The 18534-nt window shown below is 35.5% G+C and overlaps 4 protein-coding genes across 8 annotated transcripts; 2 read left to right on the top strand and 2 right to left on the bottom strand.

Moving 5' to 3' along the window:
* The first annotated feature begins 724 nt into the window (after positions 1-724).
* LOC116167850 (peptidyl-prolyl cis-trans isomerase D-like) lies at positions 725-2230 on the top strand. 2 transcript variants are annotated; one of them, XM_031483407.1, is made up of 6 exons: positions 725-931; positions 976-1110; positions 1166-1272; positions 1318-1506; positions 1555-1920; positions 1986-2230. In XM_031483407.1, exons 1-6 carry the CDS (start codon positions 859-861, stop codon positions 2190-2192), a joined length of 1077 nt encoding a protein of 358 aa, XP_031339267.1. In that variant the 5' UTR covers positions 725-858; the 3' UTR covers positions 2193-2230. The 2 variants fall into 2 exon arrangements, with proteins under 2 accessions (XP_031339267.1, XP_031339266.1); XM_031483406.1 differs by having other exon boundaries at positions 727-931; positions 1965-2230.
* Positions 1926-9947, bottom strand: LOC116167849 (centrosomal protein of 97 kDa). Of its 2 annotated transcripts, none has more exons than XM_031483404.1 (14): positions 9534-9947; positions 9291-9442; positions 9080-9238; positions 8930-9031; positions 7855-8051; positions 7515-7598; positions 7272-7471; positions 7153-7218; positions 6922-7104; positions 3448-3706; positions 3130-3399; positions 2827-3046; positions 2650-2778; positions 1926-2600 (listed from the first exon to the last, which is right to left on the bottom strand). In XM_031483404.1, the coding sequence occupies exons 1-14, from the start codon at positions 9535-9537 to the stop codon at positions 2391-2393; spliced, it is 2235 nt and encodes a 744-aa protein (XP_031339264.1). In that variant the 5' UTR covers positions 9538-9947; the 3' UTR covers positions 1926-2390. The 2 variants fall into 2 exon arrangements, with proteins under 2 accessions (XP_031339264.1, XP_031339265.1); XM_031483405.1 differs by having other exon boundaries at positions 9623-9944.
* A 579-nt stretch (positions 9948-10526) lies between these two features.
* LOC116167851 (MOB kinase activator-like 2) lies at positions 10527-13401 on the top strand. 3 transcript variants are annotated; one of them, XM_031483411.1, is made up of 7 exons: positions 10527-10644; positions 10869-11007; positions 11065-11231; positions 11281-11377; positions 12597-12721; positions 12772-13098; positions 13148-13401. In XM_031483411.1, the coding sequence occupies exons 2-7, from the start codon at positions 11003-11005 to the stop codon at positions 13165-13167; spliced, it is 741 nt and encodes a 246-aa protein (XP_031339271.1). In that variant the 5' UTR covers positions 10527-10644; positions 10869-11002; the 3' UTR covers positions 13168-13401. The 3 variants fall into 3 exon arrangements, with proteins under 3 accessions (XP_031339271.1, XP_031339268.1, XP_031339270.1); XM_031483408.1 differs by having other exon boundaries at positions 10604-10811; XM_031483410.1 differs by having other exon boundaries at positions 10604-10774.
* Positions 13402-15331: 1930 nt separating this feature from the next.
* Positions 15332-17120, bottom strand: LOC116167956. Its single transcript, XM_031483580.1, has 7 exons — positions 16939-17120; positions 16712-16887; positions 16471-16666; positions 16269-16423; positions 15895-16193; positions 15695-15847; positions 15332-15650 (listed from the first exon to the last, which is right to left on the bottom strand). Exons 1-7 carry the CDS (start codon positions 16994-16996, stop codon positions 15332-15334), a joined length of 1356 nt encoding a protein of 451 aa, XP_031339440.1. The 5' UTR covers positions 16997-17120.
* Positions 17121-18534: the final 1414 nt, after the last annotated feature.

An 18534-nucleotide genomic window follows, 5' to 3' on the forward strand; every position in this document is an offset into this window, starting at 1 on the left:
TTCTTATAAACTGTTATCGGTACTGTACCAATTGACAATGTCTACTGTTTCTTTAGTTGAATACATCGCACATAAACGTATACGCATGTCAAAGCAACAATACCAAACAGCCAGATCTTTATTTGTTTAAAGAAATTATTTTGATTGCATAAAATTAGGCGTCCTTCAGAAGATTTTGTATATATAGATATAGGAAAAGCAATACAATAAACCCATATGTCTTCCGCTTAATAAATATCACTGTATACAATTTACAATGGTTACACTTATAGCGTTTTCGATTGGCAAAACTCGTGCTGCACGTTCTATTGGTAATTTTAGGGCAATTTTCTGTGTGCCATTGGCAAATGTGATGCAACAATTACGCACGAGGCCCGAGAGCTCGTGGAGCTGCTAGTTAACAAATTTTCAAAACAAACGTGCGACAATTTGAATTTGTTTCTTGCGTTGGGAGAGTTTCTTGTCGTCATCTAGCGATAGCGAAGATGATGAACTAGCCATAACTTCTATTTTACAAAAAGTTGCACTTACTCATTAAACTGAACGCCAAAAATTGGTCGTTTACGAATATTTATGTTCCATTGAGAACAATTTTCACATGGATTTCTTCAGTTTCTCGTGCAACACTCGTGCAGTACGAGTTTTGCCAATCGAAATCGCTATTATTCTAAACCCCCAGCAGAGCTCTGGGCGGTCGCTCACTCCTGAGACCGGCACTGTCCTTTATCAAAGTGTATACAAAACAAAACATAACCTTCGTTTTTACAACAGCTGTGAACAAGTTGTACTTACTGCTTAGCCAAATAAAGTGTAAGCTGCCCACATTCAAGGTTTTATATTCAAGTGAAAAATTATCAAATGGAGATACAAGAAAGCAAAACATCCAACAACAGTTTTGCCTATTTGGACATCAAAATAGGCTTAGAGAAAAGTAGCATAGAGAGAGACTATAATTAGTTAATATTTTAATTGCAGGCGGTAGGGTAATAATAGAACTGTTTGATGATATAGTCCCAAGAACTGTTAAAAACTTTAAATCGCTTTGTCTTGGAAGTGAAGATCCCGTACTCTGTAAACCATTATGTTACCAAGGGACCCAATTTCACAGAGGTATTACTAGTCGTCTGCTTACAACCCGCACAAAAAAACCTGTATAACTTTTTAGTTGTACCGCAGTTTATGGTGCAAGGAGGTGACGTTACCAAAAATGACGGTACTGGAGGCAGAAGTATATATGGAAAGCAATTTGACGATGAAAACTTTGAACTGACTGTAAATGTACTTTTTGTCAATTTGTTACATAGTGGGAAATTGTAGCATAGCGAAGAGGGACGTGTGGGTATGGCAAACGCAGGCGCAAACACAAACAACTCACAATTCTACATTACTACAGTTCCCTGTCCGCATTTGGATAATATAAACGTTGTATTTGGACAAGTTCGCAAGGGGTTAAATATAATACGCGAGATGGGAGAAGTGCCGAGAGATAACGATGTCCCCATTATTGTATACACAATTAAATGTGTTCTCAAAATAATTTCGTTATAATTTCAGAAATGCATAATTGAGAAGTGCGGAATTTTGGAACCTGGAAAACTGTGGGGTATAAATGAAAATGACGGTACTCTTGATGTATATCCACCTTGGCCAGACGATTGGGAAGTTGCTAGCGATGAGAAACTGGAAAATGTAATTAGTAACATTAAACATTCTGGTAATTATTATTTTAAACGACACAATTACGTCGATTCTGACAGAAAGTACAAAAAAGCACTTCGATATATCGATTATTTGTTAACGTCCGGAAGTGGATACGATTCTAAGATTGTAAGCGAAATAAAGGTGTGCTCACTTTTAAATTTAGCCGCAGTACGCATAAAGAAAGGTAAATTTCAGGACGCAAATATCTATTGCAATCAGGTATGTTCGTTAAATCCATTTATTCGGTCACAAATTTGATTTAGGCTATCGCTCTCGACTCCCAGAATGGAAAAGCACATTATAGAAGAGCCCAGGCTCTTATCGGTTTGAAGGAGTACGATAAAGCGCTGCTAGATTTAAACAAAGCCTACAACTTCTGCCCAAGTGATAAGTTGATACAAAATGAGCTGCAAAAAGTCAAAAATCTGAAACTGAATTATCTACAGAAAGAAAAAATGATATTTTCAAAAATGTTCAGCACTATCAACTAATTTTATAAATTGTCGAATAAACATCTTTAATTTTGCAATGAGTGTTGTATTTTATGCAAGAGCTTTAGCATCATGTAAATCTAAGCAAGGCCATTAGTCAAATGTGAAACTTAAAACAACAAATACATATTTATACACTTAAAGCTAATGCGAATTAAATTACTATGTGATACAATTGTCGATGTATTTCTTAATCCCTCATTCATTTTGGTCCGACTCTCTATCACCCTGGTTTTCTGATACTGTTTTTATCATCCCGTCTACAAGAGTACCGGCAAACTGTTTCAGTTCTTGACTTGTTAGGCTATCGCCGTTATTTGGAGTATTCTGTTTACATTGACTTACAGGCAGTGGAAGAGAGGACGGTCTTGTTTGTTTTTGAAATGGAAAATTTTTGGCCGCCTCGCCCTGAAAACGTTATTCATATAACTTGGAACTAACGGCTGTAAAGATATACTTGAGGCGTATGGACAGCACTTATTTCGGTTTGTGTCGCTATCGCATTTTCGTTTATCTGCTGACTTTGAGGTCCGAATGTTGTCATGAATTTAATTATATTTTGCATAGATCCCTGAAGTTGTTGTACCTAAACGATTTAATATTATTATTAAATGAAGAATTTGCACTCACTTACCTGAGAATGGAGCATGTTGCAAGTTTGCGCTAAATCTTTCACTATTTCCGTATTTTCTAGTGTAGATGATGGGAACACGGCGCCACTTGTTGTTTCGCCATTGGGATGTAATGTGGACACCTTCTTCCATAATGCATTAATAGCTTGCATTTGAAGCATTTGAATCCTTCGTTCGCTCTCGAGTGCTACCTTTGTAGATTCCATGTCATTTGCAAGTTTTCTAAATTAAAAAACATAAGAGAGCAAATTTGATTAGTTGTAGCCACCGTAGAATTTTTGCAAAACAGTACCACGAATACTTACTGTATATATTCTTCAGATCTCTGAGCTTGTAACGTTTTAAATAATTCTTGCACGTATTTATTTTTATTTCGAACATAATAACCTCGCCACATTTTTTGAATATAAACCGCCGCCCTCTCAACCTTTTCCTCGCTAGTTTGACATACGTCATTATCTTTTTGGCGACGTTCTTTCACTTTAATTTGAATCATCTGTAATTTCGCAGGACAAATTTCCGATTCCTCTTCACTGCTCGGGGATTTCTTCATGACACTCTCGGGCTGTCTTGTCCTAAAAGTGCAATCGGAGACCTCGACGTAAGAAAAGATTGCAACTTACTGATTGTTTTGCGAATACTTGCGCTGTTGATTCGGCGAACCGTTCTTTTTCTTAACTGCGTCCGTTTGAATTTTTGATTTTATCGTTGCTATACGAGACGGCTTCGGTGACTGAGATGAAGGCGTTATTTTGCTCGATGTTCTATTATTGTTGGCTGTAGGGATTTTGTTACATAGAGCCATAGGTCGGTAATCTGGACTCATTAGTGATTCAGGAACGGGAACTAATTTTGACAGCGCCTGTAGTGGGCTGCTTATATCTGTTTTAAACAATTCAGTGTCACTGTGATAATGTAATATAATAAATCTTTAATTTGTATGGTGCAACAATACATAAATGCAAATTTACGATTAGGCTTCACTCGAATATTCCCCTCTGGAGAATTGTATGCACTTCTTCCTAACTTATTGCATCTATTATTACAGATGTAAATATACTACAGATAATCCCATGTTATACATTGGCTACAGCACAGATCTACACATACAACAGATTGCTAACCTTATGCATTTTATAGGAAACACATTTAGGTATACTTAAAAGCGCCCTCTATTGAGCAGCAGATAATGCACGCTTAGTAAAGTGACAGACGGAAAACTCCAAACGTCAAGTAGCGGAAAAATTCGAACTTAAGTGCCTGCTGAGTTAAATCAACCCGCACCGTATCTAGAGGTGTTCTGTGTACCTCTGTTGCAACTGGTAATTTGTGGCAACATAAAACCAATGATGTAGGTAGTAGGGCTATGCGATAATAGAAATTCACAATCGATTATGGATTAATGAAAAATTATCGATAGTATCAATTATCGGTTATTGATAACATTGATAATTTTTTCTTATTATGAACATGGCCACCTGCGCCAAAAGGATAAATTGTAAAAGGAAATCCAAATAGGAAGAATTTTTATGTGCATCCCGATTACGGCTGTGACAAATTATCGATACTGATAGTCAAGGTCTATTGATAATTATCAGTATATCGATAGACTTCAATTATCAATTATTTTTCATATTCCAGTAACTAGTAATACAGTATAAAAATCATGAAATTTATAAAAATTAAGATTTTTAGGGTGGAAAAAAAAATCTAATCCCTAATATACTACTTTTTCAGATAAAATCAGAGAAGCGCCTAAAGATAATGCAACAGAGTTTGTAAACGGATGCATTTAAACATAGAACTCAAAAAACTCTTCAAAAAGCTTTCATTTTCACTACGGAGGACACTTAAATGATCAAAGGCCTTCCACAGCGATCTAGCGCTCACGAGAGTCCGTTAAGTGTTTTCCAGAAACTCACTAAATCATTCCTAATACTTTCAAGGTCCTTTTGAAAGGTGGAGTGTGAAGCCAGTTCGAGGAAGTACCTACGGCGCTCTGAAAAAAGGAGCTGAAAAGATGTTAGAGCTTTGGAAAATTGATTATTTATGTTGTACAAAGGAAAATAACTTATGGCATAAATATTCTTAAAAATAAGTCAGCGCATGCGCACACCTGATGTTTAAAATATGCGATATGATTACTAGAAGAACTTCAAAAATATCTACAAATTGACGTTGCGTAATTTGAGCATGCGCACATTTTACAATATGCGATATGCTTGTCTTTACTAAAAGCATCCGTGGTTAAAATTTCAAATCTCAATAAATATGAAAGTTGACGGTGGGGAGTCTGCGCATGTGCACATTAATCGTCAACATTTTCCTTGACTGAGGTGCCAGAGCTACAAGCTACTGAATGCAAAAATAACGAACTAAATAACTCTACTCTAATAGTTATGTCTCGGACGGAGAAAGTGAATTGGAAAATGCGCTAAAAAGAAAACGTAGGCGAGAAATTACAAAAGAATCACTCGAAACATCTTAAATAATCAGATTTTCTTCTACCAAGTGCCACTCCTAGTACCACAAAGAACTGTACAGAACAGGTGATGTATCGCGAATTTAGGGCAGGCACTTCAGTGATCGAAGGCTGTAGAATGTGCGTAGTCAACTCTAGAAAGTACCTACAACGTGCCAAAAAACGGAGTTTAAAAGATCTTAGCGCTTGGAATAATCTAGAACGCGTTAGAAAGGGTCTAAAAAATGTTCAAACAGTTTTGGTTGGATTTAATCCATTTCGGGAACACGATAGAAGAATATGGAAAGGTGGTGAATGTTTCTGAACAGAGCCTTCAGAAGACGACAAAATCTTGAGCCTTTCGCAAAACGCTGTGGCCCCCTCCCAGGGTTTTTTAGGAATTTGACACCCTTTTCAAAACGTCTATAGCCCGTCTCACCTTGACTTTACAGTACTGGTAACATAGGCCAATGGAACCCTTATAGGAGTTTCTAGCGTGGCGATGGCGACATAGATATGCCTATTTTCTCCAAATCATAATGTGATGACATTTGGCATTGTTGTTGAGCATAACAGTACTGTAAAGTCAAGGTGATACGGACTGTAGTCAGGTCCATAGTTAGGGCGTGGCCAGAAGCGGTTCAGCCCCGCCTAGAAGGTGGTTTCCCCCTCTGGAAAAGATTCTGAAATTAAATTTCATACTTGACAGTTTTTAACTTCAATTGGAAACCAAAGGTTAAAATTTGTTCATTACACTGCAGGGTACTACTTTGTTGGTTCTTTTCTTATGGGTACTACATTGGATTTTTACGGAATGAGATTCATTTGAATGCATCGCCATCATAGCACGGGTGGTCATCTTGGGGAAAGCAAATGTTAGTACAGTGATGGTTAAGTACTGTATTCCGGGAGCTGTGTAACCCCCCCCCCCCCCAACGGGGTCCATGAAAAATATAAACACTAAAATCGCTATTTTATACATTAAATTACCACACCTACATACCAAGTTGTTGTTTTTTTTTGTCAAAGATACTGTGGTGTGGTTTTAACAGACGTTAACAGAAGACGATATAGTAATCTATAGAACACAATTTACACAAAAAAACCGAAAAACGTAGTTTCATCCACAAAAGTTCAATGTTTTATTGCAATCGAATACACGGTTTAGGAAGACATCATCAGAGACACCCAGGGTCACTCTTGGTAGGTACTTTCAGTAAAAGAAAAAGCTAAATGAATTTGACGAAATTCCAGGGTTGCAAAGCCCACCCACAACTTCTGCGATTTTTTACTAATATTCCCACAACTGAAATAATTTAATAAACAACAGCCTACGGAATGCCTTTTGCTTATCTGTAGTATATTATTTACATCTTGCTGTTACATGCGGAGGAACTCCACATGGGGTTTTTCTCTTTTGTTCTTTGTTCTTTTTGTTATAGTACCTAGGTACTATGAAAAGCCAGTAGTGACCACACACACACGTTATAGATAGGCATGCAACATTTTTAGTAGCATGCATTGCGCATTTTGAAAGCGGTTTTAGAAAAGCAACACTTGTTAAATAAGCGTTCTTCACATGTTGGTGACATTCAAATCAGCTACCAAACACTATCAGATGAGATGGCAAATGTACCTTCTAAACATTTTTCAACAATTCCATTTTGGTGTTCGATACAATCATTCAATTTTGGTGGAATATTGTGACTTAATATTGACGGATCGAGACTTTTTGTCATTATTGGTGAACTTGTACTGTTATCCGTCGAATAGCAACTTGTCGACATTAAATCTGCGCCTTTTGAACTTAATCTGGATGCTACAAAACAACTATTAGGATCACAACGATTCATCAAATACACCTTACTTAATCGTGGTGAAAATTTAGATGATTGCAGTTTTTTTCTCGCTACAGGTGAACTGCAAGCGCTAGCTACAACAATACTTTTTAATAAGTCGCCACAGAAAAACATGTACAGTCTTTACGGTTAATTTCCTGATCTCTTAATTGTTGCTGGTGGTGTTGAGCTTTACTTAAAATCAGTCTGAGTTTTCTATCTTCTTCAGTTTCTAGGGTTTCTCCAGATAATGGGCATACTGTCGCTAAGTACTGACTCAATTCTTGTTGATCGCCCACACGAAAATGTCTACCCCGTCCTTGAGAGTATAACCATTCAGCCCTCAAACTAGTAAAGACATAATACTAAGAAGTTTAATTACAAATTTCACCTTTCAATTGCATCAACAACATATCCGTCTATTGTACGTACATTCATACACCAATTTACAATAAATGGACGGTAATCAAAACCTCTAATGAACTGTTAAGAAAATGTCTACACCAATTGTGAATTCCTCCCACCCTTAAGAGGAAAGTAGCTTTTGGCAACACGAGTAAATTGCGCATATGCAACAGTTATTTACATAAGAGCTAAATGGAAAGCATTTGTAATTCACTCTTACCAAGCAATGTGGATGCCTACTTTCCCATACTGAGGTTTGGAGTTGTGAACAAAAAACGAAAAGCAGTAAACAATATCCGTACAAAATACCTGCGGTTAAAGGATACACAACATTTCCACTCATCTTGACGCATGGATTGTTAGCTATCGAAATGTTATTCAAGGCGGTAAGATGAACAAGCCGAGATACTTCATTTAAATCATTAATATTGTTAGAAGCAAGCGTTAATGTGACAAGGCTAGACGGCAGATATCTGTCACACTGGTGCAGATGTCCAATTTTGTTACCGTGCAGTAATAGCTCCTATAGATATATCATTTATAATATACAGTGTTTCTGAATGATTGCAAAAAATTGGTTGGTTTTATTATTTCTGTCAGATTGTAATAAAACTAAAGTTCAATATTGTTTCTTTAATGTACTGCCCAAAAAAAAACACACAAGTTTGAAACTGTTGGTTTCAACAGGATGGTGCATCTGCGCATAACACCCTAATCGGACATATTTTCCACCATCCTGTTGAAACCAACAGAGTGTGTCGTTGATGATTTCTCAGAAACAAAACATTACATTGAAAATCTCTCAACGCTGTCTTGTAGGCATACATTTGTTTCTATTGGGTAATGATTATGACTTAATTACGATAGAATAAAATCATTAAGACATAGCCAATAGAAACAAAGGTTTATTAGTCATCACTAACCAATGAAACCATACCTTTGTTTCGATTGGCCATTTCTTAATGATCTAATGACTGTATAAACCCACCACTACACATTTAAGAGCGGATCATTTGTTTCAATGGAAATTAACTACCCGATAAATTTAATGAGAAAATGAAACACCAGCCTTAAAAACATGCCCTTTTTTCATGAGCGAAAGGTGTTTTTTTGTTTGTCTTTAGGCCAAGTCTCAAAGGTAGAGTTAAACACATCTGAAGGCCTGACATTTATTCAAAGGGCATGACATCTACCCTTATTCATCAATTACCATTAAAGGGCTAGGAATAAAGAAAAAAAAAGCCAATGTTGCAGTTTAATACATGTGGAAACGCACGACCCGAATCATTTAGATTGACCTCTGACAATTTCGGGTTTATAACTCTCCCAAACTTTTTTTGCAATCATTTTGTAACACATTGTACCGCATACTTAAAAAGCACGACAGAATCTACGACTTACCTTAAGATTTTTTAAGAATGATAAATCGCTTATATGGCTAATTGTATTTTCCGAAAGATCCAACGTTTCTAATTTTATATTTGTATTTAAATGCTCAATCGTCTACAATAAATGCTGTTATTCGTGATCTCAATGCAAGACTATACCTACCTTGATTGCATTTCCGGCTAAACACAAATGCTTTAAATTTATTAATTCCTTAAGACCTTCGATTGTTAAAATGCCATTATGTGCCAGATTTAAAGTATGTAACATATGCAATCGACAAACGCCATACATTCTTAGCAGGTGATTACGGGCAACGGACAACTACAATAGAAGTTTAAAAACATTACATGATTCAAGCCCGTCGTATACATACTTTTTGAACCTTGTTGTATGAATCAACATTGTCCAGGCGTTGTAACTCATTGTCATCTAGTATTAAAGTTGTAACTTGCGTTTCATTCGACAAAGGTTTATTTAGTTTTTTTAATTTCCTTCCTGTTAAGTCCAAGGTATCCAGAAAATTATCTAAGGAAGAAAATGCATTATTTATGTACAACAAATTAGGTTAGGTTTACAGCAAGTGTTTGAAATTTGGCAAAATGTAAACATAACTCACCCATATAGATAATAATACAAGTACCAATAAATGAAAGGGTTTTATTTCAACAAACAGTATAATGTTTGTATATAAACATTGCTGCTTACATTAAAAATAGTTTTGTTGTGCCTTGTCACAGTGGCCTTTTGTGTTGTATGTTGAGGGCGTTCGATTGTTTCTATTTGAGTGATACGTGAGACAGGTTGTTATTTTATTGTATACAGGGTGTCGAAATAGTTTACGCACCAATGCTAATTTCGAAATATTTTCTCCCCTACTTAATTTCGAGTAAAGTTGTATAGGTGGGCACATCATGGAATTTGGATTTCGAGCGGAGGGCGAACGAGGAGATATGCCTTCGTTTCCTTTTGTACTGTCTCCATGGTTCTTCGCGTCCAGGGTCACTCAAGTCACCTCACGCTTGACAACACCATAAGGGCGCAAATGTGTGGCGGTCATGGCTGCTTCAGGGTGTACTTGCAGATAATAAATAAAAGGGACAGCTCGAAATGTTTGTATGGCAACAAACATTGCGATGCAGAACCTACATTCTTTGAATGTAGTAAAAGTGGACCAGACAGCGGGGGAAAATAGGGGAGAGCACACCAGACAACGTAAGCTAGCGCTCAAAAATAGCTCGAGATGGAAAATACTATAGTACCTACAGTACAGTTTATAGAGGAAGAGAAAGATGGTACCTGGTTTACTGGCTGAAGGAAGTGGACAAGGGTTCCTGCCAGTAAACATACTAGGCCAAGGACTCCAAGAAGTCGTTTTAGTGCGTATGCCAACATGGATCAGAAGGAGAATCCCCACATCTACTATGTACCTTGAGCCGATAGAACAAGAAAACGTATTTCCTGGTTGTACAATTTAAGGACTTGCAGTTCAATTTGATCTGCGGAGCGGTATCAAATCTACCAATTGTAAGAGGAGACGGCCCATGAAAAAATTGAGGAGAAGGGAACCTTGTTTTCAACCTTAGAGAAGGAAAGAGTTTCATAAGTTTTCAACTAACATTACAGCGTTGCCAATTTTACAACAGAACAGCTGTAATTAACAGCGACATTGTATATTGCTGTCAAATAAAAGGTTAAATCCCTATGTTTTTATCTAGGGTTAAAATTATGTAAGTAGATGGTAAACTAAATGGTAAATACATACCCATTGTAATGAAATGGTTCAAAGAACGTTAGTAAATGTAATGAACAGTGAATCAATTTAATAAATGCCCTGATTTGTTAGTGGTAATTATGTTGGTGAGGCAAAAATTAATTATGTAAATGTTATACAGTTGTATGTAGAATCAAAATAGTCTATCAATTTTGCTAACCCATTGCGCAATTGTTGTAGGTATTTTTTATTGTTAAGTTTAAAACTACCAATTCGAAGGACATAAGAACGTTGTTATAATTACCACGTGATTTATAAAATTCTTCAAACTGGAGCGCCTACCTGAGTATCTCCGTGACACTGTGGATTGGTTTATGGGGTAAGCGTTTCGTGCGGTGCGGTTACCCGGTTTTTTCGTGACAATCCTATTTTACAGAAAGGCCAGACGAAAAGATAAAGAAGGCGGTGAATCTGGTACGTCCTCGGACTCAAAGCTATATTTGGAAGCTGCAGTTCTCGAGAGAAAGCTTCCGGAATTGGACTTGAAACTTCTAGTGGAATTACCTGCAGGTTTAGATTATAACGAATGGCTAGCTTCGCATAGTAAGTGTGGATAACGGGCGGTGTAGCTGTTCTTATACGTAATTTTTAGCGATGGCTCTTTTTGATCATGTTAATTTAGTCTATGGTACTATTAGTGAATTTTGTACAGTAACGGGCTGCCCTGATATGACCGGACCAGGTCAAAGGTTAGTAGTAGCCATAATTTTTTTATACATACCAGTATTGGAAATGTCTAGCATCCGCAACAAACACGGTTGGTCTTTTTCTTATACTTTCACACTTTTGTTATGTTCATCTTCAAACTTGTTCTTCTTGTGTTTGTTCTCCTTTTGTGTGATCACTTTTCACAGCCACTCATTCATCATCAAAATGCTAATGTAATAAACATAAACTCAAGGGTGTAAGATCCTCAGATTTAAAACACCAAGGGCCATTTACACAAATCTGATCCTAGGGTTAAGAAATGTGGTTGGTTAATGCGTTTGACACTATCCAATCAGGGTATAAGCACACCCACTATGAAGCCAATCATTCAAGCCTTAATACTGGGATCAAAAATAATTCCATGTTAACACTGGATTATTTTTTTGACCCATAAGAGAGTAGGATTTTGAGATCCTGAAATTTTGCAATCTGGAACTCAGGAGCTCCAGATAGTGTTTTCTTCAGTTTTCATTCTTCATTCATTCATTCATTCTTTTATATTGCATAAACTTTATTTGCCACATAATCTCGGACTTCTATGGCACCCTTAACATCTATACAAGATAATAATAATAATCATTTATTGTCCAACGGAATATTTTCCAATAACAGGACAATGTACTTGTGTACTAAATGAATCTAGTGTACATATATGAAAATAAAAGTGTACTGTAAATATTCAAAAAGAGAACTTAGAATTAAATTCAATAGAGATTCACAAAGAATAAGTTAAACGGATATAATTACTAATTATCAAATTATACAAAAAAAAAAACAGAACAAAAAAATTATCAGAACAAGTGAAAATATTACAAAAAATGACAAAAAATAGCGCAAAAAGAGAAAATACTTTATTGTGAAATATGCCTTAATATTGTCGGTAAGCTACTAAAATGTATATCACACTTCCGGCATACTGAATTAAACTTTCGACAAATTGAAATGATAGGTGAACTAAACAGGATCACAAGATGAACGTCTAAAACGATCCACCCTTTATATATATAACTGGGTGATGAGATGTGATATCGTTGTTTGCACTAAACATATTACCACCAAGGAGGACATATTTGAAGATGACCTTCAGTTGTTTAGGGCTTGCATATTAGCAATTTAAAATATTCCTTGTATGATTGTTTTGATTTCTGCTCACAAATCAAAATTCCAAGCTTTTATTTTGTTAATGCCTCAATTTTTTAGGGTTTACTTATGGTTTGATGAGAAAGGGAAGAAGACAAGAGTTGCAGCTCCCCAGTATATTGATTATGTGATGACATTTACACAGAAAACTGTTAGTGATGAAACCATTTTTCCTACAAAATATGGTGCGATTATTATTATTATTATTCAAGATGCTAACGTGTTTGTTTTATAGCTAACGAATTTCCTTCGTCGTTTGAGTCGATAGTGAGAAAAATTATACGCTTACTGTTTCACGTAATAGCGCACTTATATGCTGCACATTTTAAGGAAGTGTGGTTATTGGGTTTGCATGCACATTTAAATCTCACTTTTACGCATCTAACTGCTCTCCATAATCGCTTCTCTCTAATAGAGTCTAAAGAAACCGAAGTATTACGTGATCTAGAGATTGCTTTGCATTTGTGCGAGGATATGTATCACGAGTCTGGAACATACACTAGCGGTATTGATCCCGAAGGAAGAGAAGCGGAAACAAAATCTAATAATGGTGACACTGTGGGTAAGTGTCTGCGACATTTTATTCTAATTTATTATCCGATCTGCACTAGGTGGTGAAATAAAAACATAGCTTATGGAAGAAGTCAGACTTAATTTGTTAAAACTTGTTTACTTAGCAAGCATGTGATCCTAGGGGGTTAAATTACCCATTTTAGTGCTAAATATATTTTATTTATTATTGTATCCCACTACGCAAATAGATAGCTTATAACATAAGTATTTTATAATTAAATTTTATTTTAGAAAGTTTCGTTTGTACTTAGTATTTTTGCATTGTACATATTAAATTTGTGTAGTTGACCAATACTTTCTCGCTTCTTTTAGACGGCCGTGAAATCATTTACCAAATTTCTTAAAATTCTCTGCGATTGTTCAAAATTAAAGAAAATAAGTAACTTCAAAATCTATGACTGTACATTGTCAGCACCTTTTTTTTTAAAGAAAAGAGAACGAATGTGGGTGTGTGTATATAATAAACTGAAATTAGTTTGTTGTTAAATGTAGTCTGTAACATTATAGTACCATAGACTTTGTTGAAAACGAAAAATAAATAAAATTCTAATGTTTTTTTTTCAGTTATAAATAGTATCTAGAGTGTCAATTCTTATATATCTAGAGACTTTAGTGTAAATGGGAAGGTTCTATCGACTATAGTTATTGCAACAACGGGCATAATGTATTTTTCTTTGCGAGGCAAAAAAACTCACAAGTGTGAGAGGTGGATCTATTCATGACTTATGTTTGTATCATCACGATTGTTTATTTCGTGAGGTCAAGGGAACCAATTTATTTATTTCCAAAAGCTCTACAGTGAATAGTCACTCCTTCCTTTGAAATTGGACATCACAGCCATTGCTTTTCCAATTTTTTTGGATGCATTAAATACTCACAATCACTTGATCCTCGGATCTTTTTGAACTGCAGCCGTCCAATCCTTTTGTTGCAGAGATTTGATTCGATTGGTTCATTACAACTTCTGATGTTTTACTAGACCTTTATGCACGGTACTTAGAAATTCTAGTGAAAGTTCTATATGTTTTGTTTTTGACATTTCTGTCAGTAGGATTAAAATCCAAATCAGGTTTAAATCGTAGAATTGTTTTAATGGCTTCCTTTGGTGCCCAATATGACTATTATAGATTTTCCCCCAACTGAGTTGTGCTTAAGTGGTGGAGAGTAAAAATGTACCTACATTTTTTTTTACAACTTAAGGTAAATATTCATGTTTAATGGAGTAGTCTAAACTACTAAAGTATGCTGTTAAAAAAAACAAGTGCCAAATTCTTCTTCTTCCTAGCTCAAACCAGATATTAAAAAAAAAGTTTTTGATAGTTTTACATTCTTATGCCTAATGTACACAGTACACTACCAAAATTTTAATGAAATCCAGATGACCGCTTTGTAAAAAAAATTATTTTTTTAACTTGACTGCGTAGAATTTGACATTTAAAAAGCTCAACTTTGGTATCAAAATCTACCGTTTGACGCGCCTTGTATATTTTCTCTTTGGTGCAAAAAATGCACAAAAAAAATTATGATAGACGTGTGCGACCATTTTTTTTTAAACCTAACACCTGAATTTGTTCCATATTTTAGCTGCTTACTGTATACAGGATGGCCCAGTGAAAACAGTTACTGCCAATTTTGGCCGCTTAATATCAGTTTTGCCAGAAACGCTCGAACAAAGCAATTTTAGCTTTGAGGGGGACGTCTAAATTAAATCATACTATATTGACATAACTTCAACCCTGAGAAGGGGGTGAATTGCACCCCAAAAATTTTAAATGGGAAAGGGTGGTAAACGTCAGATAGTTCGAAAGGCATGTCCATTGTTCATTCTGTTGTTATTTTTAAAATCCCAGAGAACACTCGATTTAAATGGATTTGCAAATTGCAGAGCCAACTTCCTAACAGTAACAATTATTGAAAATGACAAAAAAATGTAGGTGTCACCAGGGGAAAACTGGAACCACTGGGGAACAATGCGGTACCGGAGAAGTATCTGGATTGCGGAGAGGTGGAGTGCTTTCCTGGATTGGTTGTTGCAAAGAGGGAGTGGAAAACCTGGAGTTTTTGGTGGACAAAGCGCGAGGTAGCGCAGAGAAAGGGTTGCACAAAGTTATGAAGGAGATTAGTAAGAACAAACAAGTGGGTAAATATAAATAAGTACTAATATATGCCATAAATAATATATAAATAAAATATATGTATGTACATAAATAATACAATGTAAATTATGCCAACTCTTCTGCATTACAATTGGTAGACACATTACACTTACTACATGTAGCAGGAGTTTTGGAATTATCACGTTTAACCTCAAACAATCTTATAGACTTACAAAGTACAGAAACTTCCCTAATAAAGTATCCAATTCCTTCCGAAATTGGATCACATAAATCCCTCAGTGAGGTCGCTATATTGTAAATGAATATTATAGGCGGCTGCACGATTGCATTAAAAGCAGTAACAAGACATGGTTTCAAAAAGTAATCCGACATCAATTGTAGCATAGAAATAGTTAATGGTCGTATAATGGCGTGAAGAATCAATCTAAAAAGTCTGTTTTAGATTTTTATAAAATGAACCTTTTCAACCTAAAAAACTGTAAAATGAAGGATGTAATAAAAGCACATCCAATGTATAGTGTACCAAAAATTTCTGCCCAAAATTTCTTGGCGTAACTCTCAGTCTTTTCCGCCACTAACTCGGTTGTAATAGTCGGCGGCGAATCTGTCGTTTGATAATATCTGGAACGTAGAATTTTAAACCCAAACCAATTGAGGTCGGGGCTTACGCGGCATTTCCATGATCAAAATAGTAGACGTCCATCCTTGTTGGATTGGGTTTTGGTTTTTTGTGATTAACTCTTTGTTTATGTAAATTTTTGTACCAGTTTGGGTATTTCCATTTAGTAGTGTTCCGTGGTGTCACCACCACACCAGAATAGTTAGAATGTTGCACATTGCACCCCATTGGAGCATACTTGCATTTGATACCGTTTTTTTGTAAGTTCTCCCTAGCAATATGTTTGGTATTGGTTCCGGTGCTCGTAACGTGTTTTGGTACAACTTCAATTAAGTCAAACACTAACCTCTGAAACATTAATGTATGACTATTAGCAGATCTTTTCTCTTTTATTGCATTTAATTTGCTTTCTCATATACTTACTGTAGGTGGACTGCATTCGTCTTTCGTCTGTATATTTATTCTATACAATTCCTCAGGAGTGGAAGTATCTTTTCTGTCTTTTCCTACCCATTTTTCAAATAAATCGGGTAGCATAAACCTTTTCTCCTTACCATTATACACTTTTCGGTATGGCACTAAGACACTGGGCCTATTAAAAATGGTACTACTGTCTAAACCGTACCTTTAGAATTTACTGGAAATTGTGGCAAGGGTCCTTTAGAATGCAGACAAGGGCAATTAGTATTCGTACTATACAAAATCGGTGTCGGAATTCCCAACGATTTCTCACAAGACAGTTCTGTAATAGTGTTGCAAGATTCCGAACCGTGCGACACGAGTTCTAACGTATCATTTTGAGAATCACTCTGATGTCTCACCTGAGAAATACAAATAATCGCTAATCAAAAGTGTTACTATACTACAGCAGATCTGATGGACGGTGCTGATGAAATAAGCGACTCTTCGTTATCTGCGTCCAGGCTGCTTGAAGTATACCGAAAGTGCGGCGTATTCGTGTCAATAAAATCTATTATGTTATGCAGATCAAGCTTTAATCTGCTTTGGGGTACCGCAGCATCATTTTCTAGTTCAACTTGCGCTATAAATAACGTTTGAATAATAATGGTATGGTAAAGGTGATTTAATAAACCAAAATCTTCCGATGTAATGTTTACACCTCTGTTTTGTGTTCGGTTTACTTCACTCATGTTACATAATATTGGATGGGTATTTGACGTAGGTGTCAGCTGACATTTTTTTATTTCTAGTCACTAGATATTTGTAAGACTCGCATGATAATAGCGAGAGTAGAGTAGAGAGTAGATTATTTTAAGTGGAGGAGGGATGTCATAAAAGCCCTTTCGGCGGGTTCCAACCTATCAGCGAGTACTGGCGCTTTTTCAATAGTGTTCCTTAACGCTACCATTCCGCATTCTTTTTCATGATTACATTGCTGTATCACAACCTAAAGGTTTTTTTTAGCCATGAACCAAAAATAAAAACCTTATTTTTTGCGGTTTTGGAAATAGTAGGCCATGGGTTCATGGAGATTTTTTTTTAGTGTATCCATGGTAACTGAGACAGCCGATACCAAACAATAAAAATGGCTATCGGTAGAAACATGTTATTTCAAAATTTTGAAAAATATGACATAGGTAATATGATATACATTGTATTTTGTCCACTATGGCTATCTCGAGGACTTTAAGTGCTACGAGGTTGGTTAAATTAGCAAACAATTTCTATTTTGCGAGGCTACTTTAATCAGAAAGAAAAAAAAATTTCAACCAGTGGTTCACAAACTGTGGATATTAACTTTGTTATTTTAAATGGAACTAGATTTTTTTTATTTCCTTATTCGGTAGAAAATTTTATTCTGAATTCAGTGATATATTTGTGTACCCTTAGATAACAATTTTTTTGAGAAAAATGCATGTTAAGATATATTCCATTATAGCTAAAATAAGTGCAGTGCCATGGACGAAACAAGTTGATAATATGGATTCAGATTTTAAAGTGCTGTGACCGAAACAGTAGCACACTATGTTGTTTACAAATGTCAGTTGCTATTTTATAATTATTATTATTATCTGTGTAAATACTGAATAAGCTCAATTTAAATTTAATAAGTTGATATACTTATGCACTTATTTTAGCTATTTTAAAATAAAACTAATATTAATATAAACATGCCTTTTTCTCATAAAAATTGTTATCTAAGGGTATACAAATATTATATCACTGAATTCAAAATAAACTTCTCTTTCGAATAAGGAAATAAGAAAAATATAGTTCCATTCGTGAACTACAGGTTAAAAAATGTCTTCATGCTCATTAAAATAGAAACTGTTTACTAATTAATAAAACACAATGAGCATCTCTCTTAAAAGTCTAGGATGCTAATTGGGTTTTTGATGTAACATAATTATCTCTACACCCTATATGTCATGTGCAATACGAAAAATTTATGTATCGATAATTATAATGGGTTTTTACAATCACTATTAAGTCATTAAGAAATAGCCAATAGAAACAAAGGTTTATAATTTATTGCATGTTGCTAACCAACCAAATCATCCTGAACTTAGTGAACTAATGATAATGAGTGTTTAATTTTCATAAGCAAGGTGGGCATGAGGAAAAGCATAAATTATTCAGGGTGGGCATGCGCCCTCCTAGGGCTCCCTCTCTAGGCAATTAACATACACATACATAAAACAATGCAAACAAGTAAAAAATTTAATAC

Source organism: Photinus pyralis, unplaced genomic scaffold (genome assembly GCF_008802855.1).
Source record: "Photinus pyralis isolate 1611_PpyrPB1 unplaced genomic scaffold, Ppyr1.3 Ppyr1.4_LG4, whole genome shotgun sequence".
NCBI lineage: Eukaryota > Metazoa > Arthropoda > Insecta > Coleoptera > Lampyridae > Photinus > Photinus pyralis.

What these genes read in the sequence shown, in the direction of transcription:
- LOC116167851 (XM_031483411.1), top strand. An exon ending in CGAATGGCTAGCTTCGCATA is followed by an intron (nt 11,232 to 11,280) that starts GTAAGTGTGGAT and finishes CGTAATTTTTAG; the next exon opens with CGATGGCTCTTTTTGATCAT. An exon ending in ATGACCGGACCAGGTCAAAG is followed by an intron (nt 11,378 to 12,596) that starts GTTAGTAGTAGC and finishes TCAATTTTTTAG; the next exon opens with GGTTTACTTATGGTTTGATG.
- LOC116167956 (XM_031483580.1), bottom strand. Translation starts at nt 16,996, where the DNA reads ATGAGTGAAGTAAACCGAACACAAAACAGAGGTGTAAACATTACATCG. An exon ending in CACCGTCCATCAGATCTGCT is followed by an intron (nt 16,667 to 16,711) that starts GTAGTATAGTAA and finishes TGTATTTCTCAG; the next exon opens with GTGAGACATCAGAGTGATTC. An exon ending in TTCATTTTACAGTTTTTTAG is followed by an intron (nt 15,651 to 15,694) that starts GTTGAAAAGGTT and finishes CAGACTTTTTAG; the next exon opens with ATTGATTCTTCACGCCATTA.
- LOC116167850 (XM_031483406.1), top strand. Translation starts at nt 859, where the DNA reads ATGGAGATACAAGAAAGCAAAACATCCAACAACAGTTTTGCCTATTTG. An exon ending in AGGGACCCAATTTCACAGAG is followed by an intron (nt 1,111 to 1,165) that starts GTATTACTAGTC and finishes ATAACTTTTTAG; the next exon opens with TTGTACCGCAGTTTATGGTG. An exon ending in CAAATATCTATTGCAATCAG is followed by an intron (nt 1,921 to 1,964) that starts GTATGTTCGTTA and finishes AATTTGATTTAG; the next exon opens with GCTATCGCTCTCGACTCCCA.
- LOC116167849 (XM_031483404.1), bottom strand. An exon ending in TAGCCGGAAATGCAATCAAG is followed by an intron (nt 9,032 to 9,079) that starts GTAGGTATAGTC and finishes CATTTATTGTAG; the next exon opens with ACGATTGAGCATTTAAATAC. An exon ending in AAGATGAGTGGAAATGTTGT is followed by an intron (nt 7,599 to 7,854) that starts GTATCCTTTAAC and finishes ACAGTTCATTAG; the next exon opens with AGGTTTTGATTACCGTCCAT.